The following is a 21,213-nucleotide window of genomic DNA, read 5'->3' on the forward strand; positions in this document are numbered from 1 at the left end:
AGTAGGGTACAATAATCTACATTGAACTCAGAAACGCTTACAAAATTTCAAGCTCATAAATATAAAATGAACATTTCAGGAGCACAAAAACCACAAATGGGCAGAATAATAGCTACAAAAGAATGATAACACCCCTCTATTTGCTTTTCTTGCCATGCTTCTTCTGTTTTCTCTTGAATGGACCCCTTTCATGGAGAGTGCGGTAGAAACACTCTTCCCTTGGAGGCTTTTTGTCATCTTCACCACACTTGCCATACCCTTTCTTGCAGCTGCCCGATGCTCTGGCCTACGGCTCATCATCTTTCTATCAAGCGGCCAATAAGCATATGGCTCAAGCTTGTCCTTCCTTGTAACATCCCCACGAGCCTTTTTGCTAGCGTACTCATTCCCAGTATACGCCCACCCAGAAGCTGATGTTTTCTGCCGCTTCTTCAAAGACTTGGAAGACAAACGGCTGCTGCCTGCTCGGCTTCCAGCATCTCCGTCAGGGTCAACTTTGGCCTTCTCTCGCTTAGGTCTTCCTCCCTCACGAATAATCATCCTGCCTTCTGAGTCGATCTCAAATTCATCATCGTCAGACGCTTCTTGTTTTCTTTTGCGGTTCTTATCAGAGTGGAGCGTTGATCTGATCTTTTGTCGGTCTAACAAGTCGAGTGGGTCATCCTCCGGTTGGTCAAACAAGTCGTCTGGTAAGCTCTTAGCAGCAGAGGTTCGACGGGTTTGCTTTGACCTATTTAGATAATAAATTGGAGGAAATTGCAAGTTACAATCACAAGATGAGAACAAGCTCCACTAATAAACATCCTACAGTCTGCCTTTAAGAAAACATTAACCTAATATTTTATATCCTAGCCTTCTGATCCCTACAGGTTTTTGGTCTTCAGGACAGCCTAACTGATTTTGGACACTAACGTTTGTTAGAGAAGGTAAAATATAATAAATGGCTTACAAAAACATAGGTAACCTTTATGATGAGCCGCTTACTAGGTGTAACGACCCGCCCAATCCTACCACGTCGATACTGTCCCCACTTAGCCACTGCGGACTTCCAGCAGTGTGGGGTTTTCGGACTCCAGACAGCAGCTTCCCAGGAGGTCACCCATCCTGGAAACTACTCCTGCCCAAGCACGTTTAACTGTGGAGTTCTCACCAACCCCACAGCCAAACGATCCGGAAAAGGCCTCGACGTTAGGAGTTGGTGGATCAATTACTCATAACCAAGATCTTTGAACAGCCACTTAAACGAAGTGGGATCACACCATGGCGCAACCGTCAGCCATACCCAGGCTAGGCGTTTTTCCTCTCCCAGGGGTATCACACTAGGACAAATGAAAATTTGCATATTTGAAGCACATTATTAGGCCCACGTGGAGAGAAGTTACGGGTTGAAAATCTAAGATGACTCTTCTCCATGTGAACTCCAAGATTGTGTCATTTGGTGTTTTACTTTTTCATTTCTGAAATTATCCCATGTTACATTATTCTGTTCCTGAACACAGATTTCACAACCAAATGGATACAAAAAGTGGAATCCAAAATTTAGATGCTGACCTCAATGTTAAAGCTTTGGAGTTGAAGCGAGAGGAAGTGTTTGCTTCATCGTCATCTTCACCGTCTTCGTCTCCAAAATCAGAAAATATTTTTGTATGATTCCATCGGCTTAACCTGAAAATGTTCAAATAAAACCATAAAAAAGACTCTGCAAACAAGATTTATAAAAAAGAAATCCTCACAGCTGAAGAATCACTTCATACCATACGACAGCAAACTAAACACACAGAAAGGTTGAGAAATGGAATAAATACACGACTCCAATAGAAAGATTCCAATACATACTCCCCAACCTTGCTACTGAATCTTTTTTGATCCAGCGGCTGTGATATAAAACAATATCTAAACCACTGACTTTGAGTTAGCACTATCGCACTATTGTACTCAACAAACATTAAGTTATAAACTAAATTAGATCTAGGGAGACAAAAAAAAAGAGGAAACCCACCACAAAATTTATTGCTTCACCCTCCTCTCTGTCAAGAGAGGACAATGTGTCTTACATAGTTCAGAGAAACGCACACACAAAGATACATCTGTGCTTACAGATATATACAAAGCAAACATATTACCTGGATGTTGTTGCTTTAGAATGAACAGATCTAGTTTCCACCTCCGAATCGCCTGAAAGTTTCCGTTCTTTCCGCTCCTTGACCTGTATTTTATTTGACGACCTTTAGTCCTTCAAAACCAAAAGCTTCGATAGAGTACAAATTCTACATCAGAAATTCCTAACCTTCCTAATATTGGTCAGGAGTTTCATGTGTTCTTCAGGCATCACTGCTTTGACAGCATCAACACCACATTTCCTCACAAGCATTTCAAGAAGGTGCTTGACCTGGCAAACCAAGGAAATAAAATAAAATAAAATATTCTTCAACCTGTGAATAATACAATCCCATGATATCAAAGTTAAGATTTGTTTTAACAAAGTTTTTTTTTCTTAAACACCATAATAGAACCCAACCATTTCAAACTTGACAGTAAGGGAAAAGCTGTGACAAACAAGCTCAACAATCTTAATAGCCAATGCATGGGCCCAGATTATAGTCTGAAACTAAAACTACAGTGCAAAGAAACAAATCAAAATTAACCAAGAAGAAGAAGATATATTAAGGCACTGGTTGTTTCCTGGTTGGTGATCCCACATCCAAATAATAGCAGAAGCCAAGCAGCCAAAACTTCACTTGTATATCCATAATACAAAAATTTGATTGACTTTGGCGTGACTTTGGAACAATATCTATACCAGGAAACAACCACAGGTTAATTTCTGAAAGCCCATTATACATCAAAATAATTCGAGACTTGCTATGCAGTTGTTTCCATTGTACCAAGCAGAGCTATAATGAACTTTTTTGCCTGATATTACAAGATAAATACAGACTTTTTTCATTTTTTACAAATGAAATATCAAACCTAGATTTGGCCTTCATCATTATTTTCCTTGCTGAACCAAATAAAGACAACATCCAAGAAAACTTTTACTACCAGAATTTAAATTATCCACTCTAACAGTAGACCATAAACCTTTTTGAGGAAAATATGAGGGATATTTTCTGATCAGGAAGAAAATTAAGGGGAAATATGAGAGATCAATCATGGAGAAAGGAGAAATGTTCCCTACAGAAGCTACAGATCCCAAAAGCTCTTGTGATACAACAACCAAGCATAAGTGGGGACAAAAAGAAGAATCGCAAACCTTGGCTTTAAAATGGTTTTTTGTGTTATCTTGCCATTTCAGCAGTCCTTCAACCAAGCTTTTCAAATGTGTTTGCAACCCTTCTGCTTGTGACGTGGCCACCAACACCTTCACGAGGCCTAAACTAGCCTGAAAGGAACATTATCAGGCAAGTGAAAGAGGAAGGGAGACAAGTCAGTAGGCAGTAATTGCTCCACCAAAATCCATCAAAAATGAAATAAAGATTATACAAGGTACCTTAATTATTTCTCTGTTTCGTCCCTGAAGCAAGAGGAACGCAGATGGAAGTAAGTCATAAATTGCAGATACAAGATCCGTGAACTCATAAGCCAAGCGAGCTAAACCCTTGACTGCCGCACTGATCATGTGAGGTGTTTCACCAGCTAGACCTCCAGCGACCTGAGATCACCAATAGTTTTAAGCCACCATAAGGATTTTGAGATCATTTTGTATCCAAGTTCATTAGAGGAGGTATGCCTTTTAAAACACTAAATTAATAAACCAAAACAAAAATAAAAATAAAAAACAAAAAACAAAAAATACTAAAAATAAAAACCTTCTGCAGAATGCCATAATTGTTTACTTTGAACATCACTTTTTCGCTTATAAATGACTATCAAGAAATAAAGTAGACAACTTCGAAGAAGAGGAAAGAGTGAATTAAAGTTTCCCAAAATCCATACCATGTTAAAGTATTGCTGCAAATTTTCCCTCCTTCCACCTTGGTCTTCATCTCCAAAAGCATGGCCAATTCGAACGAGTATGTCATAAGCTCTGTTTCTTGTTTTCTTATTAGCCTGAAGAGTGTCTCCAAAGTCAGTAAATAAATTAGCATACAATATCCACTAAACAGCTTTATACACTGTGTGAACAGAAGGAAATTACATAATATTTGGGAAAGCATGGACCAAGTCCAGTGTCAAGAAAACACTAATATGGAAAATGGTAAGCAAATTTCAGGCGAGTATGGGGGGAAGAACCGCATGCGTGATGCTGTACATTCTTAAACAGAAAAACACTCTCGATCACTAAAATATGTCACATTTAAACAATATTAATGAAACACCTTCCTGCAAGGTACATGCTTTAAATCTAAGTTGCATAAGAAAAGCATACTGCACTTCTGACCTTAGCAACCTAAAGCGTCTCAGTACTGTACTGAATCCTCATTTGATTCGCACTGACACTTTTTAAGAAAATGCAACAAAAGTGTGCTATAACAACAATGAAAGGGCATACTTCTTGGCTGGGAAACATTCGTCTGTTATCATCTCTGATTTTAGCAGTAGATCCACATGTTTTACGCTTTCGTGTTCTCAATTAAATGGGAGCGAAAATGCAAAAGCAGTAAGTTTTTGGGTATCCAGCCAGATTAAGTATCTGTTCACTATGTTGTGAGTCTGTAACAAGACCAAATGAGCACACCCATCTTATTCAGTTATTTGTGGCTTGGTCCTCTTTTTATTAATTAACCTGAAATAAGACTATTTCTTATATCATCAAACATTCCCAAACCATCACAGCCATTTGCATAAATTGTTGAAGTGCAACTGAATCCCACAATGCAAATTTCAAAATCAGTGTTGGAGTCACACACATACTTGTAATTTTGTACCTATGCAACATATTGTTGGGTACCTCAAAAGCTATGTTACATGGACACACCATATTTTAAAAATAATCCGTGTTCCAAGTGTCCGTGTCGGGCCCATACAACACATTGTAATGTGATATACCTCAATTTTTTTGTTTCGCCATGTCAGACACTTCATATCCGTGTCAATGTAACTTAGCTCAAAAGGGAATTGGTGTCTCAAGCAGGGGCAGGCCCAAAGCAAGGCTAACAGGGGCTGTCCCATCTCCTCCCCCCCCAAACACACACACATTTTCTCAACAAAACAATATTAATAATTATAGTTATATACTATTTGTACTAGTTAACATACTATATATACTTAGTTTATATCAAGGCTAGTTTATTATGAACTCAAGTAGCACCCCTTGGTATAAAGTCCTGGTTCAGCCCCTGGTCGCAAGATGTAATAACACCCTTATACCCTACAAAAGGAAGATGTTATTACTTAACCAGGGAAAGGTATTACGTTAAGTATATTATGTGTCTGCAACTTTGCACCTCTATTATACCCATTCTTTAACAAGACAATAAACATGCCCCAACAAAATGAAAAGGGTTTCTTCCTCCACGAGCTATGATTGTGTAGTCCAATTGGTTAGTGAAGACTGACGAGACAAGTTCTTTACATGATAATGTATAAAAGATCATGAACTTAAAATAAGAACCACAAATCCATAATTGTGTCTTTTTGTCCAGATATATTGAAGAAATTACCTCTTTCAGGGCAAGTATAATCTCAGTTAAGAAAGAGCTCATGCTGCCTTGTTTCCTTAGCTGTGATGCATCCTGCAAACATAGACAGAAACTCATGCTTTGTAATAAAATACTTACGGAGACACAGATCAAGTATAAACTATAAACTATCATTCGACATCAAGATCATAAATCTAATAGAAATAATGTGGATCTTGTCAATAACCTTGGATATGTGGACAATTAAAAAGTATAAGCAGTCTAGTCTATGGCGCTTGGCTGAAAAATGACATGATGGTAGCACTTCAATCATCAGCTGAAGTAAGTCGTCAAGATTAGCCGAGATAAACTCATCTAGTTCCTGATCATACAATTCAGAACAGTCACATTAAAAATCTTGTATGACAAATGAATAGAACAAACGTAATTTATACAAGCTTGTCAGGAAATTACATTATAGAATTGGCCCATCAATCACCAAAATATAAAAAGCAACTTATACAATTGGGAACATCAAAAGTGCACTCTACCATTGGTCAAGGCGGAACGGGGTATTTACAGGTCTCCTAAATATATCTTGTTGTGTGCTCAGCTCTTTGATTTAGTAAATTGGGTAGTTATCACATTGTAAGTGGGACTTGTATCCTGCCTTGCTAGTTGCTAAGTGGTTATACGCTTCTTATTCCGGATCCCTTACGTTTATGGAAAACGCATAACAAAATAATAATCTTTGCACCCCAGCACATGGTCAAACCAATGGCATGCCCCTGCAGATGCATGGCTAGGTTCCAAGGGATGATGGAGAAAGTATACGCCTTGGTAGCAATCAATGCCTGTACTCAATTTTGATAGACTATTTAACATCTGAGTGTTAGTGTGTGTGTAACATCTCCAATTGATGTTACTCTATATTAGAAGAGGAAACAGCCTCTGTTTATACCCGAACAAAGTAACAGTCTGTAAGAGTGGGCTCATAAACCACAGTCAAAACTACAATTATCTAATTTCAAACTTTCTTTCGGCGAGACGTATGGATAGAACCAAGTTTGACTATACGCTTTATCAAAGGGGCAAACTGCCTCTACTTACAGTTGATACTATTGTTTGGGTACGTGTGTGGATCTTTTCTCTATGTGTGCATGTGAGAGAGAGAGAAAGAGAGATGAAAAGATAAATATTACTACCTTGAGGATGTACGAAAGAGTTTTGTATGCTTTTTTCTGGATCAAACCTTCATCATCCTGCAATTCAAAGATTCTTTACTGATGTCTGCACTTGACAATGAAGTGGAATCATTACATTACAACAATGACTGACCTGTAATGCAGGCTTTATTGCGCTAAATAGTACATCAACTTGTTTGGCATCCAACCCAGGAAGAAATGAGATGGCCAAATCCAAAAGGCGTGCCCTGCAAGTACGATTTTACAAACATACTGGTTATGTGATTTCTACTAGTAAATGGTAACTATCACATGAATAAACAATTTGATTAAAAAACAAGTACCATGAAAAGTGACGAACAACAAAAATATAAACATGTCATTCTCATTTTCCACTAACAGCCAGATTATTTACGTAAAATAAAATTTTAAAAAGGTACAGTAAAAGAAAGATGAAGAAACACACACACACACACACACCTTGCTAGCAACGGAGAACTTCCATTTGCCGAGTTCTCAATCTTCGTGGAACTGGAGTTTGCAGACAGCTCTGCTTTAACAGCTCCTTGAGTCACCTTCAGAAGTTTAACCATTGTACGCTCAAAAAGTCCCCTGACTACTTCCTTATCTGATATTGAAGCAAACTGACCGATTGTGGACTGCAAACGGTACAAATAGAATTACTAAACTTCTCAAAGCCAAAATAATGGTTCTTAAGGATAACACAGCCATGGGGATCATCGGAAATCCTTTTTTTTAGTAACTACAAAAAAATATGATGAATGGATAAAAGTTTACAATGTCCAAAATTTCAATCCTCACTGTTAACTATGTGATTTTGTCTATATGCAGGTGACGAGACTGCCCCACACAAAGATCAGCTCTTATCAACATTTCCAGGTGGGTCAATTGAGGGGTATCACGAAATACACTTTACTACATACCTATATGAATGTGTGAATACTAAAGATACAATGAAACTTGTGAGCTGACTTTGAACTAAGAAAAATAACAAGGGAAATCCATGCAATAAATACATCTATCTCAATGAAGCAGGTAACAAGCATATGCAAATACCTGCACACATCCACCACTATCAGTTGTTGATTTCATGAAGACGCCGGATAATACCGATAAAAATTCGCGAGCAGCTAACTTCAGTGCATTCAAATTCTCGGCTGCAACTTGAGGGGTATAAGTTGCTTTAGCTCTTTGTACAGCAATGCTTATGTCATCATTGAGCAGATCATTTTTTTCTTCCAACAAACTTTTGTTCTGTTGAATGAGAATCTGTAGACTCGAACAGATTATGCCACGCACATCAGGCTCATCACGAAGCGCATCACACAATCCTTTCTTCAGATCCTTGAAACTACTAGCAGTGTCTAAAGGATAATTACAAAAGGCAGGTAACAAGGACCATAGAGGGTATATAAGTGCATCTGCACTCCTTGAAGAATAAATCCGTCCCTCTTGCTCAAGCTGTCAAGCATACGATGCATACAGTTAGGCCACATAAAAGAAAGAAAACACAATCAATCTAAAATGGTAAGGTTCATACCATCTGAGACTTTTGTCTTAACTCTCCAACCTTGCCCAAGATGGACTTCCCAAAGAAGCTTAAACTAGCACCAACAGTATATTGCTTCAGTATAGGAAACAACCACACATTGGCTTTAGATGGGTCTTTAGCTTCCAGGTTAAGGGGTAGAAGAACTAAGAAACGCTTCGGTCCCATCGCACCAAGAGCTGAACCAAAGCATTCATGAAGCTGTAGAAAAACAAAACATGATGAAGTCAACACCACTGAATCAAGCAGCCACAGTACTACAGTAGGGTGATTTAATGACAGAGTTGAAACTTGGAAGAACAAAAACAACAATGTACAACTTCAGAAATAGAAAGTAGAAATTCAGGTAACTCATCACAGGGGTATTTACTTTTACAGATTTAACAGTCAGCCACCTTAGAGTTACCTGTTTGGAGTCGCGGGAGTAAACAAGTAAATTCATTTGGGACTCGGAAAGAAACTTGACAGGGGCTGAAAGTCACTCCTCAGATTTCACCCTATCTACAAGTTCTCTCATAAACCCTTAGCCTATCGCCCCATCTACAAACACAGTTTTCGCAAGAGATTTTCTAATGCAAGCATGACTGGTTTTTGATAAAAGAAGGGGGTGATATTATTAGAGATGATGACTTCAAGGAAGACATATATATTGATATACAAGAATGTTGAAAGATAACGAGAATATCCCGACTTAACGAGAATATCAGATGTTCAATATTGATTTTTCTAATATATATGTCCACTAATCTTTACAAACTATTTTGCATTTTCCTTGATATCAAAATACCATACTATATAACCTATATGTCGGTAAAATATATAGAAAATCAGGGGTTTGATATTTATCACTTTGTTTCAACAAAGTGCATTCTTGAAATCTGAAATTGCACCATAGATCTCTGAATCTATCAAAATAATGAAATGGATGAACTTAAAATGGTATCATCACATGTAGTTGGCTAAATGCAAAACAATAGTGAAATTTAAAGGATGTGAGGAACTGAGGAAGTATGAAGTAATATCACCTGTTTTCTATATTGAAGCGCTTCATCTGTCAGATCCTGCATATTTGCCAAACTCATGACTGTGCCTCTCAACAGTTTAAAGGAAAACTCCCCTGCATGATTTGATAAAACTCAATTTTTAATAGCAATAAAAGAATGTTATTAGAAAATATTAGTTGTCAAACAACAACAATCACAAGCCGTAGAGGATGTGAAAAATAACACTTCAACACAGTTTTCAGGATTACAAGTTGGTGAAAGATTTCTAGTGTTGGTACTCAATTTCATTCAGGTGTCAGACCTTTATGGTGGTATCACCCCTGTACTAGTTTCTAGTCAACCGTTTTGAAAAGTTTTAATAAACGCTACATGCTGGAACTGACGGTTGGAATGGTTCAGAAGGACCTTTGAAGACAAACAGTCTAAAGTTGAGCAAATTGCGTGAAGTGACAAGACAACCATTTGCAGCTGGGTGTCCCATGTGCGTACGAAGTCTTCGATTCTAGGATCTTATGGTGAGATGGAATAATGTAATTTTGAGGTGGTGTATAAATCATGGGCCTGTAGTCTGACCTTCTCCATCACACAACTTAAAACCTTGTTTGAAAATAATTATCTGAAAATAATTATCAAGATATCGCGTAATCATGATATAGTTTTGAAGTGAAAGACGTGTGGAAATTGGAGATCTCTTAATGGAATTTTCATCCTACATCCTTCTAGTGTTCTTTTCCATGGCGGCTGGACAAGAAACAATCACATATTTTCGACCACATTGACCCAAATGGATATAAATAAATGTAGATGTACAGTAAATGTACAAAATGCAAGCCTTAAAGACTAACTCAACATAGCAGGGCCAACTAAATTGGGCAGGACAAACACAAAAGATAATACTTCTGAATTAACTTTCTTTGATATAATATAGACTAGTTGTTGCTAGTGCTCAGGGCAAGCCAGACATTTCACCTATGCTAAAAACTGACACATTACCATGCCTTTGACATTCCTAAAACCTCCAGCGCACGTTAATGCACTACAGCGAAAAGTGAGTCCAACAACAAAATAAACATTTCAGAACTAGGTACTGTTCATTGGTCTCCACTGAAACACATATGTCCACCAATACCAATTCAGGTATGTAACTATTACTGTAAAAGTATAATGTCAAAGGAGAGCACTATTATCGACCAGATGTATTTACGCAAGCCTCCAGCACAATTTGGTGCTCTTTGGCCCTTCACCACTGTTTGCAACAAGTGCGTCCAGAACCGAAACAAAAAATTCAGAAATTGGTACTCATGGATATACTTAAGCTATTACCAACGTCACAGATATAAGTATGTAGATAAAAAAGTTAAGTTGTCTCTAAATTTTTGAGTGAAGTACAATCATACTTGACAGAGCTAAAGGTTTTTTTTCAGATTATACAAGCATAGACCAAAACAGTTTAGATGAAAGAACGAGAAAGAAAGAGAACAAAACAGTTTAAGCATACCTAATTTATCAAACATTACTGAGACAACCTTTAATGACAAGTCCCAGACTGCACTGAAGCGATCATCGAGTAATTTTTCGATATTCGCACATATTTTCACAATAGTAGTTGGTGCTTCATCATCACTCATCTGCTCAACTTCCTCTTTTATTAGGCCTCCATCAATGCAAGAAGATATTAGGCCCCTTAATGCTTCCATAGCAGCAAAAGCAGCTTCCTCATGCTCACAGGCCAAAATCTCTGTCGTGAGATGAACAGAAATGGTCATTACATTCTCAATTCACATTTTTATCTTGCAAAGATAAGAACCAAAGTGAATACAAACTAAAGGTGTTCCCATCTTAGTTTTTTGTACTTATGTTCACACTATTATTTTCTTTTGAGGAGTGTGGATGTAAATAACGAAAGGACAAATATGTATAACAAGAAAACTAAAATAACTTAAATGCCAAACCTCCAAGTGCATAGAAAATGAACGGGAGCTTTTTCACAGAGCTTTCCCTATTCAAGGAGTAAACTTTTCTGATACCAACATCCAGCAATCGTGCAGTAAATGTCAAGCTATCCACAGATTTCTCATCCTCTGAGGCAGATTTTGCTAATTTACACAACAGGTCTAAAAGTATGTCGGAAGCAACTTCTGAAGTTGGACTAAGACATAGTAATTGCAAACTGTTTGCTATTAAGCCTTGTGACAAGAGGCTGCATAACTCCAATAAAGACTTGAAGTACTTCAAGATGCTTGTGACTGCGTTCATGGACATAAGAGAAAGACAGTTTTTCAGAGCGTCCAAAATGTGTAACACCTCTTGAGCTCCTTTCCTTGGTCCAGAATCAGTTGAACTCGATCCACCAGCAAGCAGAAGAAATCTTTCAAAAATGGAAGTAATCCCTTCACTTGCAGGAGCAAGTACAGCTGACCTTTGAAAGCTTTGTAAGATGTCACGCAGACATGAATGGGATTGCTTTCTAACCTGTTAATAGATTAAGCATTTATCTACTAATATGTACACTTAGTGAACTGACCATCTCTACGTAAATGCTTAATGTCAATAAAACAAGCGACATAGTATGATAATTATATGCATCCTAACAAACTCATCTCACACAAGGATATTTACCTTCACATGAAATTAACTACAAAATTATATGAATTATCACTAACACATATCAGCTATAGCTTGCATAGGTATAGCAACTCCATTACTTAACTGTATAAAGTAATACCCAAACTAAACCTACATTAATCTAACCTAAATATACGATATTTTATCCACCTTAGCATATTCAGTATTCAACTCAAATTAAAAAAAAAAAAAAAAATGACCTTTGATCTCGAATCAGTAACGAAAACAAGAAGCACATTATACTCCTTAGATATATCCAACCAATTAACCTTCTCACTAACAACAAGAACATGTGAAACACATTTCAATCCCGCATTCACCGCACCAACCGACATATCTTCAAAACGAATAACTCTCAAAACCGGGTCCATAACAAAAGCCCTTCTCTTCCTCAATACCGGCACCGATATTTGAGGCAAAACCATGGATAAAAAAGTAAGCAGTGCTGTAATAACCGAATCAGCTGGGTTGGGGTCAGTTGAAAGACGGTCTAATGACGAAATAGTTGCCCCGAAATAAGTAATGGGTGTTAAGGGGAGTTTTTGGTCTTTTAATTCTTGTGACATTGCGCCCACTACTGCACATAAGTGTTGGTGGTCTTCTTGTGTTGAGTTTGTGTAACGGAAGAGTACCGTGTTACCTATGTCCTCGTTTTCTTCTATTGTTGAAACGATTGTGTCCATTTCGAGTCCTGGATTCAACCTGAACAGTAATTAATTTAATTAAAACCTTTAACCCAGATAAACTAAAATAATAAAAATGACGTAATTAATATATTTACCGGGATTAGTACGGATTGAACGGAGATAGAGAGAGGGAAAAGAGGGTGGAGCTTTTTTTTTTTTTTATGTTGGCCGCAAAAGAGTGAAGAGAGAAGAAGAAAGGGTTTAATTATGTTTTATGGAAAAAACGTGCGGCTCACGTGTGCACAAATTACCTATGTAGTGCCCGGTGGCAATGGAAATTGTATGCAAGAAATTGGGATAGAGAGTCTCATTCAAAAAAAAACAACTCTAAAACCCTATCCATAATTTTTTTGGGTTTTAATACCCCTACATTGTTTTTGTTCGCCATAAGTGTTTTTTTATATAAAATATTTAGAATATAAGCTTTTGACTCGAGACCAGGTGCCACATGTTATTTTTTAATATAAATTATTCTCTTTTTCACCCTTCCAAAATAACTACTTGTAGATAAGATAACTACCATAATAAATATTTAATAAGATAACTACTTTTAGATAAAATAACTACTAGAACAAAAATAGTAGATTTTGGGTTTGAATAGAATTTAGCAAAAAGTACCGTGTATTGCTCCAAAAGTTAAATTTGACACTATCTGTTTTCATCTGAATGTGTACGTTATAAACTTATACATTTCAAAATACAAATGCACCATGTTATAAATTATATATTTTAAAATGCATATGCACCACGTTATAAATTATACATTTTAAAATGTATACACACCACGCATTTTAAAATGCAGATACAAAATGCATTTGATTATTTATTTTGTGGGTTTGATTAACTACTATTAAATGAAACGGGTTGATTTAGAGTTTAATGTTTATAAATTTAGGATATAGGGATTAGGGTTTAGTGTCTTAAGGTTTAGGCTTAGGGTCTAGTTTATAGGGTTAGGGTTTAGTGTCTTAAGGTTTAGGATTTAGGCTTAGGGTCTATTTTATAAAGATTTTGGGTTTAGTGTCTAGTGGTTTGGAGTTTAGACTTAACGACTAGTGTCAAATGCCTCCACAAAATATTGGAGGCATAATATTTTTAGTTTTTTCATTACCGAAAAGCTAGTGTGTGAGGGTGTACTTTCAGTCATTATAGCATCGGGCCACTCATATAGGCACACAAGTCTTGGTGTATTGCAAAAAAAAGTATTGTCCAAGGGCTCTCATTCCTGCGCACTCATACACTCTGATGCACCCTAGATGCTCTCTTTTCATTATATGCATTTTAAAATGTGAAGGCAGGTAGTTATAAATAAATTTTTTGTGTGAAATTCAATTTTTTGTTTTGTATCCCACTATGTTACTGGGTAGATAGTCGGTTATGTTTGTTTCCAAGTGAGGATATTTTCGTCTATTTCCTGGTAAAAGTTGGATAACAGGTGGTTAGTTCCATATTCTGATCAAATTGGGGTATTAAATTATAAACAAATTTAAGAGGAGTCTTAGGACTACTAAATATTTATAACTAACTCCTCTAAACTAATTTTCTGAAATTGTATGGGGCTGAGCCCGTCGTCTGTAGCATACGACTTTCATGCAAAAAAAAAATAGAATGGACATAAAAAAAATATTGTATGAGCTTACACATAACACTTGCATGAATTTTAGAATCATGATTCTGTGTATATATTAGGGAGGATACAACTTTGACGGAGTATGTTCGATCATACAAATTAGAATTTAATCATCTAGGTGAATTATTGAAATATTCAGTAAAAGGAAAATAATGAGGTATTGGAGGGAATTGAAAGTGTTTATTAAGGTAAGATATTATTGAGTATAGAGAAAACCAAACGATATAAGAAATGGGAAAATATTTGGTTGGCTAATTTCAGCATTGGCTCCAGTTCTATTAGAAAGAGGTAGAGGCTGAATAAATTTCAAAACACCTTATTCATATCACAAAACTTCGAAACACCTTATTCATATCAAATGAAATTGTGTTTGATTAGGAGATCCTTTGATTAGCATGACCACTTTTAAGGTAGATAGCATAAACTGGTCAACACACAGTACCATCCCTGAAAATTATTTTCTGTCATGACCGCTTTTAAGGTACCAGTACCATCCCTGAAAATTATTTTCTGTCAGAAAGTCTTGTGATCTCAGATGCCAGAAGTCTTGGGAAAACCTATATGTGTTGTTGGTTTTTGGTTTTTATTTTCTTAGGGCACATTCATTAGATTATGAGAATTAATAAACAACTGCTCGGACTGTGTTTTTGAGCCCTATTTTATGGCAATTATGGAGCAGCAACTCCAGCACTACAATTTAACAGCAGCAGCTGTTGGCAAGATACAGAGCAGCAAATCCAGTACCAAAATTATTGCCCAATTAATGCTAACTCTGGCTGCCAGCAACCTCCACTAGAAATGAGGACCAGCAACAGTGTAATGCAAGTCATAGCGCAACCGTCAATATATGAAGACTAAAATCAGTACACTAGGGAGTAGCGACCCAAAAATGTCACTAGTTTCTTCAAACCAACAGTTTGATCAACCTCTGCCAATAATGGGTTTTAATACTCTAATCCAACTGTTTCTACTCACCTAGGCTATAATAGTCCGCTTAACCTTTTAAGAGGCAATTTGGAGACGATATCGAGTCAAGAAAAAGCACCAAAACTTAAAAATTGACATGGTACCAAAAGATATTACCAACATGTTTTATCATCCGCCAGGAAGTTATACTATAAGTTCACACATCTAACCTTAGAGCCAACTTTAATTCTTATAATACACTGACGTACTACATACAAAAGGAAGTTCAAAAACTACTATATATGATGAATGATGAAGATACAGTCAGGACGGTCACCAACGTCAGACATTTGCAAGTGACCGGAATTAGGATATAACCCCCCCTGGAACAACTGCAGTATTACCAAAGTAAGCTGTTATGCCTTTCAATCTACTCTCAACATAGTTCTCTTCAACCTGCGTGCATGTTAGAATTAGCCAAGCCTAGGAAGCAATATATCATTTGCAATGAAACATAAATGCATGCAGCTTTAAAAAATTCTGTCAAAAGGTATTCAGCTGCAAGAATGACTTGAAAATGAAAACTTTTCTGGTTCTTCCCTCTTTTTATGAAGCAAATGAATTGTTTTATCGAGGACCAGAAAATATGTTTTGAAGATCCAAATCCAAGAATAATCGTATTTTCTAGCACAACAATTTGAACGCAGTTATATCTCAAATCTGATTTAACGACACAATACTTCAAGCATACAGAACTCATCACGTTGGTTAAAAACAGTTTTAATTTAATAAAGGTAATACCTCAAGATTAAGGGGAGGGGAGGATAACCAAGATAGCTCTTCCACTTGGTTTATGTCCACATTACGAGGTAAGAACATGATAATATTTGATGTTATCTTTTGGGCTTCTTGAAAGATTGAATATCTGCACAATGAATGGAATTAGTTTTAGTTATGTTTCTTTTTAAGCTAATTACTTCTAGAGTTCTAGGATAGAAAGGATTGGTGCTCCAGAGTTTCCATAAGTACTAAAAACTTGTCATCAAATGTATCTACTACAGCGTGTAGCTGCTAGTACTTCTATAAGAAATCCAAAATAATTTCTTTTACTTAGTCATGGACTCGTTACTCACAGCTAAACCTAATAAATAGCTCTACTTCAGATAGACCAGAATAAGCACATAACTGTTAGTGTCATCTTATAGAGAAGTGCCATCAAAGAACTGGTTCGGATATCTTGAATAAGGGCTGCAGTCAAACTTACTCGCTACCTCTTGATGCTAATTTCCCCCTCTCTTCATTTTCTCTTGATTGACTTTTAGTCCACTCCAAGAGCGTATTGCATAAATAAATCTAAGTAAAGGTTTCAATTAAGGATTAACCCTTAAATGCTTAATTCATATTCTAAGCACATGTCATTCATTCGTTCATGAGGAAATTCCAAATTTTTCATCACTAATTAGTTTCCTCATACTAATACACTAATATGCATTACAAAGGACTAAAAGGTATTTCCACATACCCATCTTTTGGCTTGAGAAGATCAAGTGTATAACTTCCAAAGGATTTATAAGTTGGACCTCCCCATGGTGGAGAAAGAAACGCCACGTCTCCCTACAAGAAAATAGATAGAAAATATAACTAAATGAGGATATAAATGAGTTATATGTACATTTGTAACGAAAAAATAATAGTTATCGGAAATATATAATATATCCCAAACACAACAAGAACGAGAAGGCCTACTCTAAATGTTTATGGTTTCTGAATAACAATGCACAGATGATCTAAGTAGTGCCAAAAAGAACAAGCACATGAATTGAATGAAGTTGTTTTCGCCATCGGATAAGCAAACTAACATCATTTCACAGCATTCAAATCACTCACATTGTTGGAAATCTGTATAAGATATTAAGATTTTCAATCAAAGATCTCAGTTCCATTTCCTCAAACCCTTGGCCTACTTTGCTCTCTCAATACTTGCATAACTTTATTTAAACCTTAAAGCAATTACAGCAACCGAATACAGACACAATCCAACACCCTTTTGCAACCGCAATCAAAATACAGACAAAAGTGAATTCATAGCGTAAACATTACCTTCAACGACGAAGCAAGTTGGAAAAAATCTCCAATAACAAAATCAATGTAGTCCTCCACTCCATACACCTTTGCATTATTAATAGCTAATCCAATTTTGTTTGGATCAATATCAATAGCAACGACATGATAACACCTAAAATTATAATTAATTTTTTTTAATAAAAGCGTAACAAACAAATTGACAACATAACAAAATAGTATGAAATGCAAGAAAACTTACACTTTAGCAAATTGAATTGCATTGCCGCCAACGCCAGTGAAGCAATCTATCACGGTTCCACTGCCACTCCTTTCAGCGTGTTTAATTGCAATCTCTTCTGGAGTGACTGAAAACCATCCTTCTTCATCCATTTTAATCCCCTCATCATACAAAGAAAATAGGTTGTACCTTTGTAACCAGTATTTCTCAACTAGTGGACTAACTCCTTGTTTTGCAAGTAACGACTGTTTTTTAGCATTTTTTACTGCAAGTAAAAAATGTGATAATTTACTGAACAGTTATTTGAAAGTGGAGCTAGGGTTTAGTTTCTACCTCGTTTTTTTGTTCTATTTCGTTTCTTTGAACGATTTGCGCGTGGCTTAAGCGGTTTGGAATCCGTAGTTGTGGCCTTCTTTTTCTTCTTCATTTTTTCACAATTTGAAATTCTATCAAATCAAAGTTACCCAAGTTGATTTGAAAGTGAAGAATGTTTGTACTTGTTCATATGGGTCGGATTTGATCAGGTTTTAACATTGCCCAAAATCAAAGTTACCCAAGTTGCTGGATTATGAACGTGTTTGATTATTAGTGGGAATAATTTCCAAAGGAACATTCAATTTCAATCACAACCAGATTTTGTACTGCTGGTGGAATTGTATCTATCATCCGATAATAATAATTACAAGAAGAAAATCTTATATACCCGACGGTTAGGGAGATCATTCAAAAGAAACCAGATCACCTATTCCAAAATCCAGTGTTTATGTGCATTATGCACTTGCCAAGTGTGTCAGCATGAGAATGAAAACCTGCATTTGGGATTCTAATACGAAGGAAAGGAAAAACTTGCATTTTTACCTTACAATCAGGATCATTACAGGGAGCATTATCCCAGAGTAACATCTAAAAGTACATAGGATGAACAAATTGAAAAGAAGAGGAAAAAAAAAAGTTAAAATCCTTTTATACCCCAAGGAATCACAAATTAAGACAAAGGGGGAACCAAAACTTTAAAAATCGACCCAAAATAATGTAGTGAGACAGTTTCAATATGGTTAGCTTTTAATGCTAAAAGAACTTCAGTTTTCCTTTGCCCACTGATGCTTTGGCCACCTCAATTCGACACAATGCCTTTTCAGCACCCGTCATTCCTGAACAAGTTCCCTTGCCTCCTAGGGTAACAGCAAAGTAGAGATAAATAGTACACAAAAAGAGTAGGACAACCATCATGGTTAAAAGGAAACGATGTCGTTTAAGAAGAGTTGCCCAGTTGCCCAACTCCTCGCGGGTCAGTAATTGTTTCCTGAAAGAAGATGAAGAAAATGGAGTTTGAGTTCTCCTGTGAGGAGAAGATATACTGTCTAGAACCATATTTTATTTTGGCCCTTCAGCTTCAGCCTCTGAAAATCCTGCACACAGCCATAGAGAATATCACTAAGCCTTCATCTGGTCAAGTTGGTATGCATCATGAAATGATATCAATGAAGAGTAACATTAGAAGATTTTCTTTCTACATATAGACAAATCAGCCTTTTCATTGTGATAGCATGCATATTATCTTGTTAAAGTTTGCAAAGGTAAAGCCTAATAAACAATAAAGGGAAAGAGAGTATGAGAAAGATATTTACAGGGATAAGTTGTCTAATCTCTAAACGACTAGTTAACAAACAGCTTAAAAATCCACATTCACCACACGTGGAGTTAGAGCTCTCATAGAGGCAGCAATAGATTCTCTGGATAGTTTTGCAAAGTATTAACACAGATATATGATTAATTCATGAACATGCTACAAATTAACGAGGCAGTGTAATGAGGGAAAATCAAAAGAGGTTTCAAATCACCTGGGGTCTACACTTAAGGAGCACATACATACATATATGATGAACATATTACAAACCAAATGAGGTAAACAGTGAGGGAAGAGGATTCAAAGTTCATGGCTTTTATTTGGAGCTTAGAACGAAAACTTTTAATATGAGAAGACCTGTAACAAACAGTAATTAAACACAGAAAACATTTGTGCTAATATTTTTGTTGTAGAACATATTTAGATAGCTTCTACGGTGTGTAATTGAGTAAAGCACTAGAAAATGGAAAACTTCTGACCTTGTTTTCGGATAGTAGGATTTTGAAATCTCTCTTTTTTCATAGAAAGGAAACTTGAATTTTTTTTTTTTTTCTTTTAGGTGTGCTGCTATAGAAACTAATTTAGGTGCAACTACAGAAGGAAAAAAAAGGATTGCAAGGGGGATGCTAGGTCAAAAAGGATGGTAGAGAACATCAAGTCTAAACTTACTCTTAAATTTCTGTCTATTGTCTGATGTTCTGATTTATACTTCTATCAGTCTGTTGTACGCTACACGAACCTACCGAGGATGCCAGTTAAAACAGCACTATTACTAGTTACATGGCTAATGCACTAACTCTTTCATCAACTACTTATTAGATGTTTCACTAGAGACAAGATAAAAGATCTAAAAGAAAGAAAAAATTAGAAACAGGGAATGTTTGTATCACGTCACAACACGAGCACCCAAAACAGATGAGCATTCCCTGTTCATTACGTATCGACACTTATTATATGAGTGGCATCACGACCAGCTAAGATCCTAAGACTATATCTAGAACAAACTTAATGAAACCCTTGGAATTACTTTCACTTCGGATCCAGTGTACCCAAGCCCTTTGTGATGAATGGACAACACATTACCCCCAAAACACCACCACCACCACCACGTCTCCTTTTCCTAAGTACAAACTAGGTAATACGTTCCCACATTACAAAATGCTACCTTGAAAAAAAAAAGTTCCTAAAAGGCACTACAACGAAACACTCAGATCTCAATGGGTAATACATTAGCTTTGTGTTGTAGTTAATTGGTTGACAAGGACAAAATCCTATGTGTAGTCAATCAAAACCATGTTATCAAACTTAAAGCCCTGCCTTACACTCGTCAATTTCCTTATTTAAGGATTGCTTAACATTTCTTCTCCATTCTAGCTATGTTGTAGCAAGATGCAGCTTAAATGACCCAAAAGTTGCAAACTTTTGAAGACGACAATGTAACCAAGAGCAATTTCATTATAATATTTAAACCAAACAATCTCATTAAGATCTGTTAATCTTAACACAAAAACACGTAATTATCATTTAAATAATCATAAAATATAAGAATAACCAGGTCAGATCTAGTTAAAACTTAAGAGGAGAGAGAGAAAATTAGACTTACAGATAATAATAATAATTGATGGTGAAGAAAAGGTATGTATGCGAAGATGGCGATTCAAGGAAAGAAGTTTAAATGAAGAAAAGAAAGTGTTATTCTATTTTCTTATTATTTCTTCTCTTCTTCATTCGTCTTCTCCGTGTCTCACGGCCTTATATTACAACAAGGTTATAATACTGTGCTCACGGTTTCACAGCTTTTTCATCGACTTCTTTTCTCTTTTTTAATTATGGGAAAAACGCGTGACTAGGTGGAGTTTTCCTGTTTTTGGATGCAAATTACAAACAGACATGTGTCAACACTTCTTGATACAATTTATGTACGATTTTGATATGAGATGTGTTTGTTAATAATTTGGGTGCATGCCCGTTGTGAGAGTGCGAATAAGATGTTCGTGAGCAATTATTTTTTATATGCAATCACACAATCGATAATGACCCAGACTCGTCTAAAATCGTTTTTTTTTCAAAACTGTATTATGTGTTTCAAATTTCCACTGGGTTTTCTTATGAAGTGGG

The 21,213-nt window shown here is 36.3% G+C and overlaps 3 protein-coding genes across 5 annotated transcripts; all 3 read right to left on the minus strand.

The window, feature by feature from the left end:
• Positions 1-2: 2 nt before the first annotated feature.
• LOC147508436 (uncharacterized) lies at positions 3-12,863 on the minus strand. Its single transcript, XM_086600964.1, is given in 20 exon segments — positions 3-183; positions 186-730; positions 1,552-1,665; positions 2,124-2,206; positions 2,288-2,389; positions 3,254-3,382; positions 3,491-3,652; positions 3,937-4,050; positions 5,604-5,675; positions 5,809-5,943; positions 6,767-6,823; positions 6,900-6,993; positions 7,226-7,404; positions 7,823-8,227; positions 8,307-8,516; positions 9,341-9,432; positions 10,818-11,057; positions 11,272-11,791; positions 12,145-12,646; positions 12,726-12,863. Coding segments are annotated over 19 exon segments (3,783 nt in total). The 5' UTR covers positions 12,628-12,646; positions 12,726-12,863; the 3' UTR covers positions 3-136.
• Positions 12,864-15,318: 2,455 nt separating this feature from the next.
• On the minus strand, positions 15,319-17,942 carry LOC147508437 (uncharacterized). 2 transcript variants are annotated; one of them, XM_086600967.1, is made up of 6 exons: positions 17,802-17,942; positions 17,490-17,733; positions 17,267-17,402; positions 16,689-16,780; positions 15,968-16,091; positions 15,319-15,622 (listed from the first exon to the last, which is right to left on the minus strand). In XM_086600967.1, exons 1-6 carry the CDS (start codon positions 17,893-17,895, stop codon positions 15,533-15,535), a joined length of 780 nt encoding a protein of 259 aa, XP_086457093.1. In that variant the 5' UTR covers positions 17,896-17,942; the 3' UTR covers positions 15,319-15,532. The 2 variants fall into 2 exon arrangements, with proteins under 2 accessions (XP_086457093.1, XP_086457095.1); XM_086600969.1 differs by lacking the exon at positions 15,968-16,091.
• Positions 17,943-18,295: 353 nt separating this feature from the next.
• Positions 18,296-20,839, minus strand: LOC147508438 (uncharacterized). 2 transcript variants are annotated; one of them, XM_086600971.1, is made up of 3 exons: positions 20,699-20,839; positions 19,097-19,201; positions 18,296-18,877 (listed from the first exon to the last, which is right to left on the minus strand). In XM_086600971.1, the coding sequence occupies exon 3, from the start codon at positions 18,837-18,839 to the stop codon at positions 18,537-18,539; it is 303 nt and encodes a 100-aa protein (XP_086457097.1). In that variant the 5' UTR covers positions 18,840-18,877; positions 19,097-19,201; positions 20,699-20,839; the 3' UTR covers positions 18,296-18,536. The 2 variants fall into 2 exon arrangements, with proteins under 2 accessions (XP_086457097.1, XP_086457096.1); XM_086600970.1 differs by lacking the exon at positions 19,097-19,201.
• Between the last annotated feature and the right edge of the window lie 374 nt (positions 20,840-21,213).

This window comes from Coptis chinensis, chromosome 3 (assembly GCF_015680905.1).
Source record: "Coptis chinensis isolate HL-2020 chromosome 3, ASM1568090v1, whole genome shotgun sequence".
Classification (NCBI taxonomy): Eukaryota; Viridiplantae; Streptophyta; class Magnoliopsida; order Ranunculales; family Ranunculaceae; genus Coptis; species Coptis chinensis.

Excerpts from the sequence above, each read along its gene's own strand:
- LOC147508438 (XM_086600970.1), bottom strand. The coding sequence starts at position 18,839 with ATGGTTCTAGACAGTATATCTTCTCCTCACAGGAGAACTCAAACTCCA.
- LOC147508437 (XM_086600967.1), bottom strand. The coding sequence starts at position 17,895 with ATGAAGAAGAAAAAGAAGGCCACAACTACGGATTCCAAACCGCTTAAG. Across the intron at positions 16,781-17,266 it reads AACTTGCTTCGTCGTTGAAG|GGAGACGTGGCGTTTCTTTC; the intron begins GTAATGTTTACG and ends ATTTTCTTGTAG. Across the intron at positions 15,623-15,967 it reads CCCCTCCCCTTAATCTTGAG|GTTGAAGAGAACTATGTTGA; the intron begins GTATTACCTTTA and ends ACATGCACGCAG.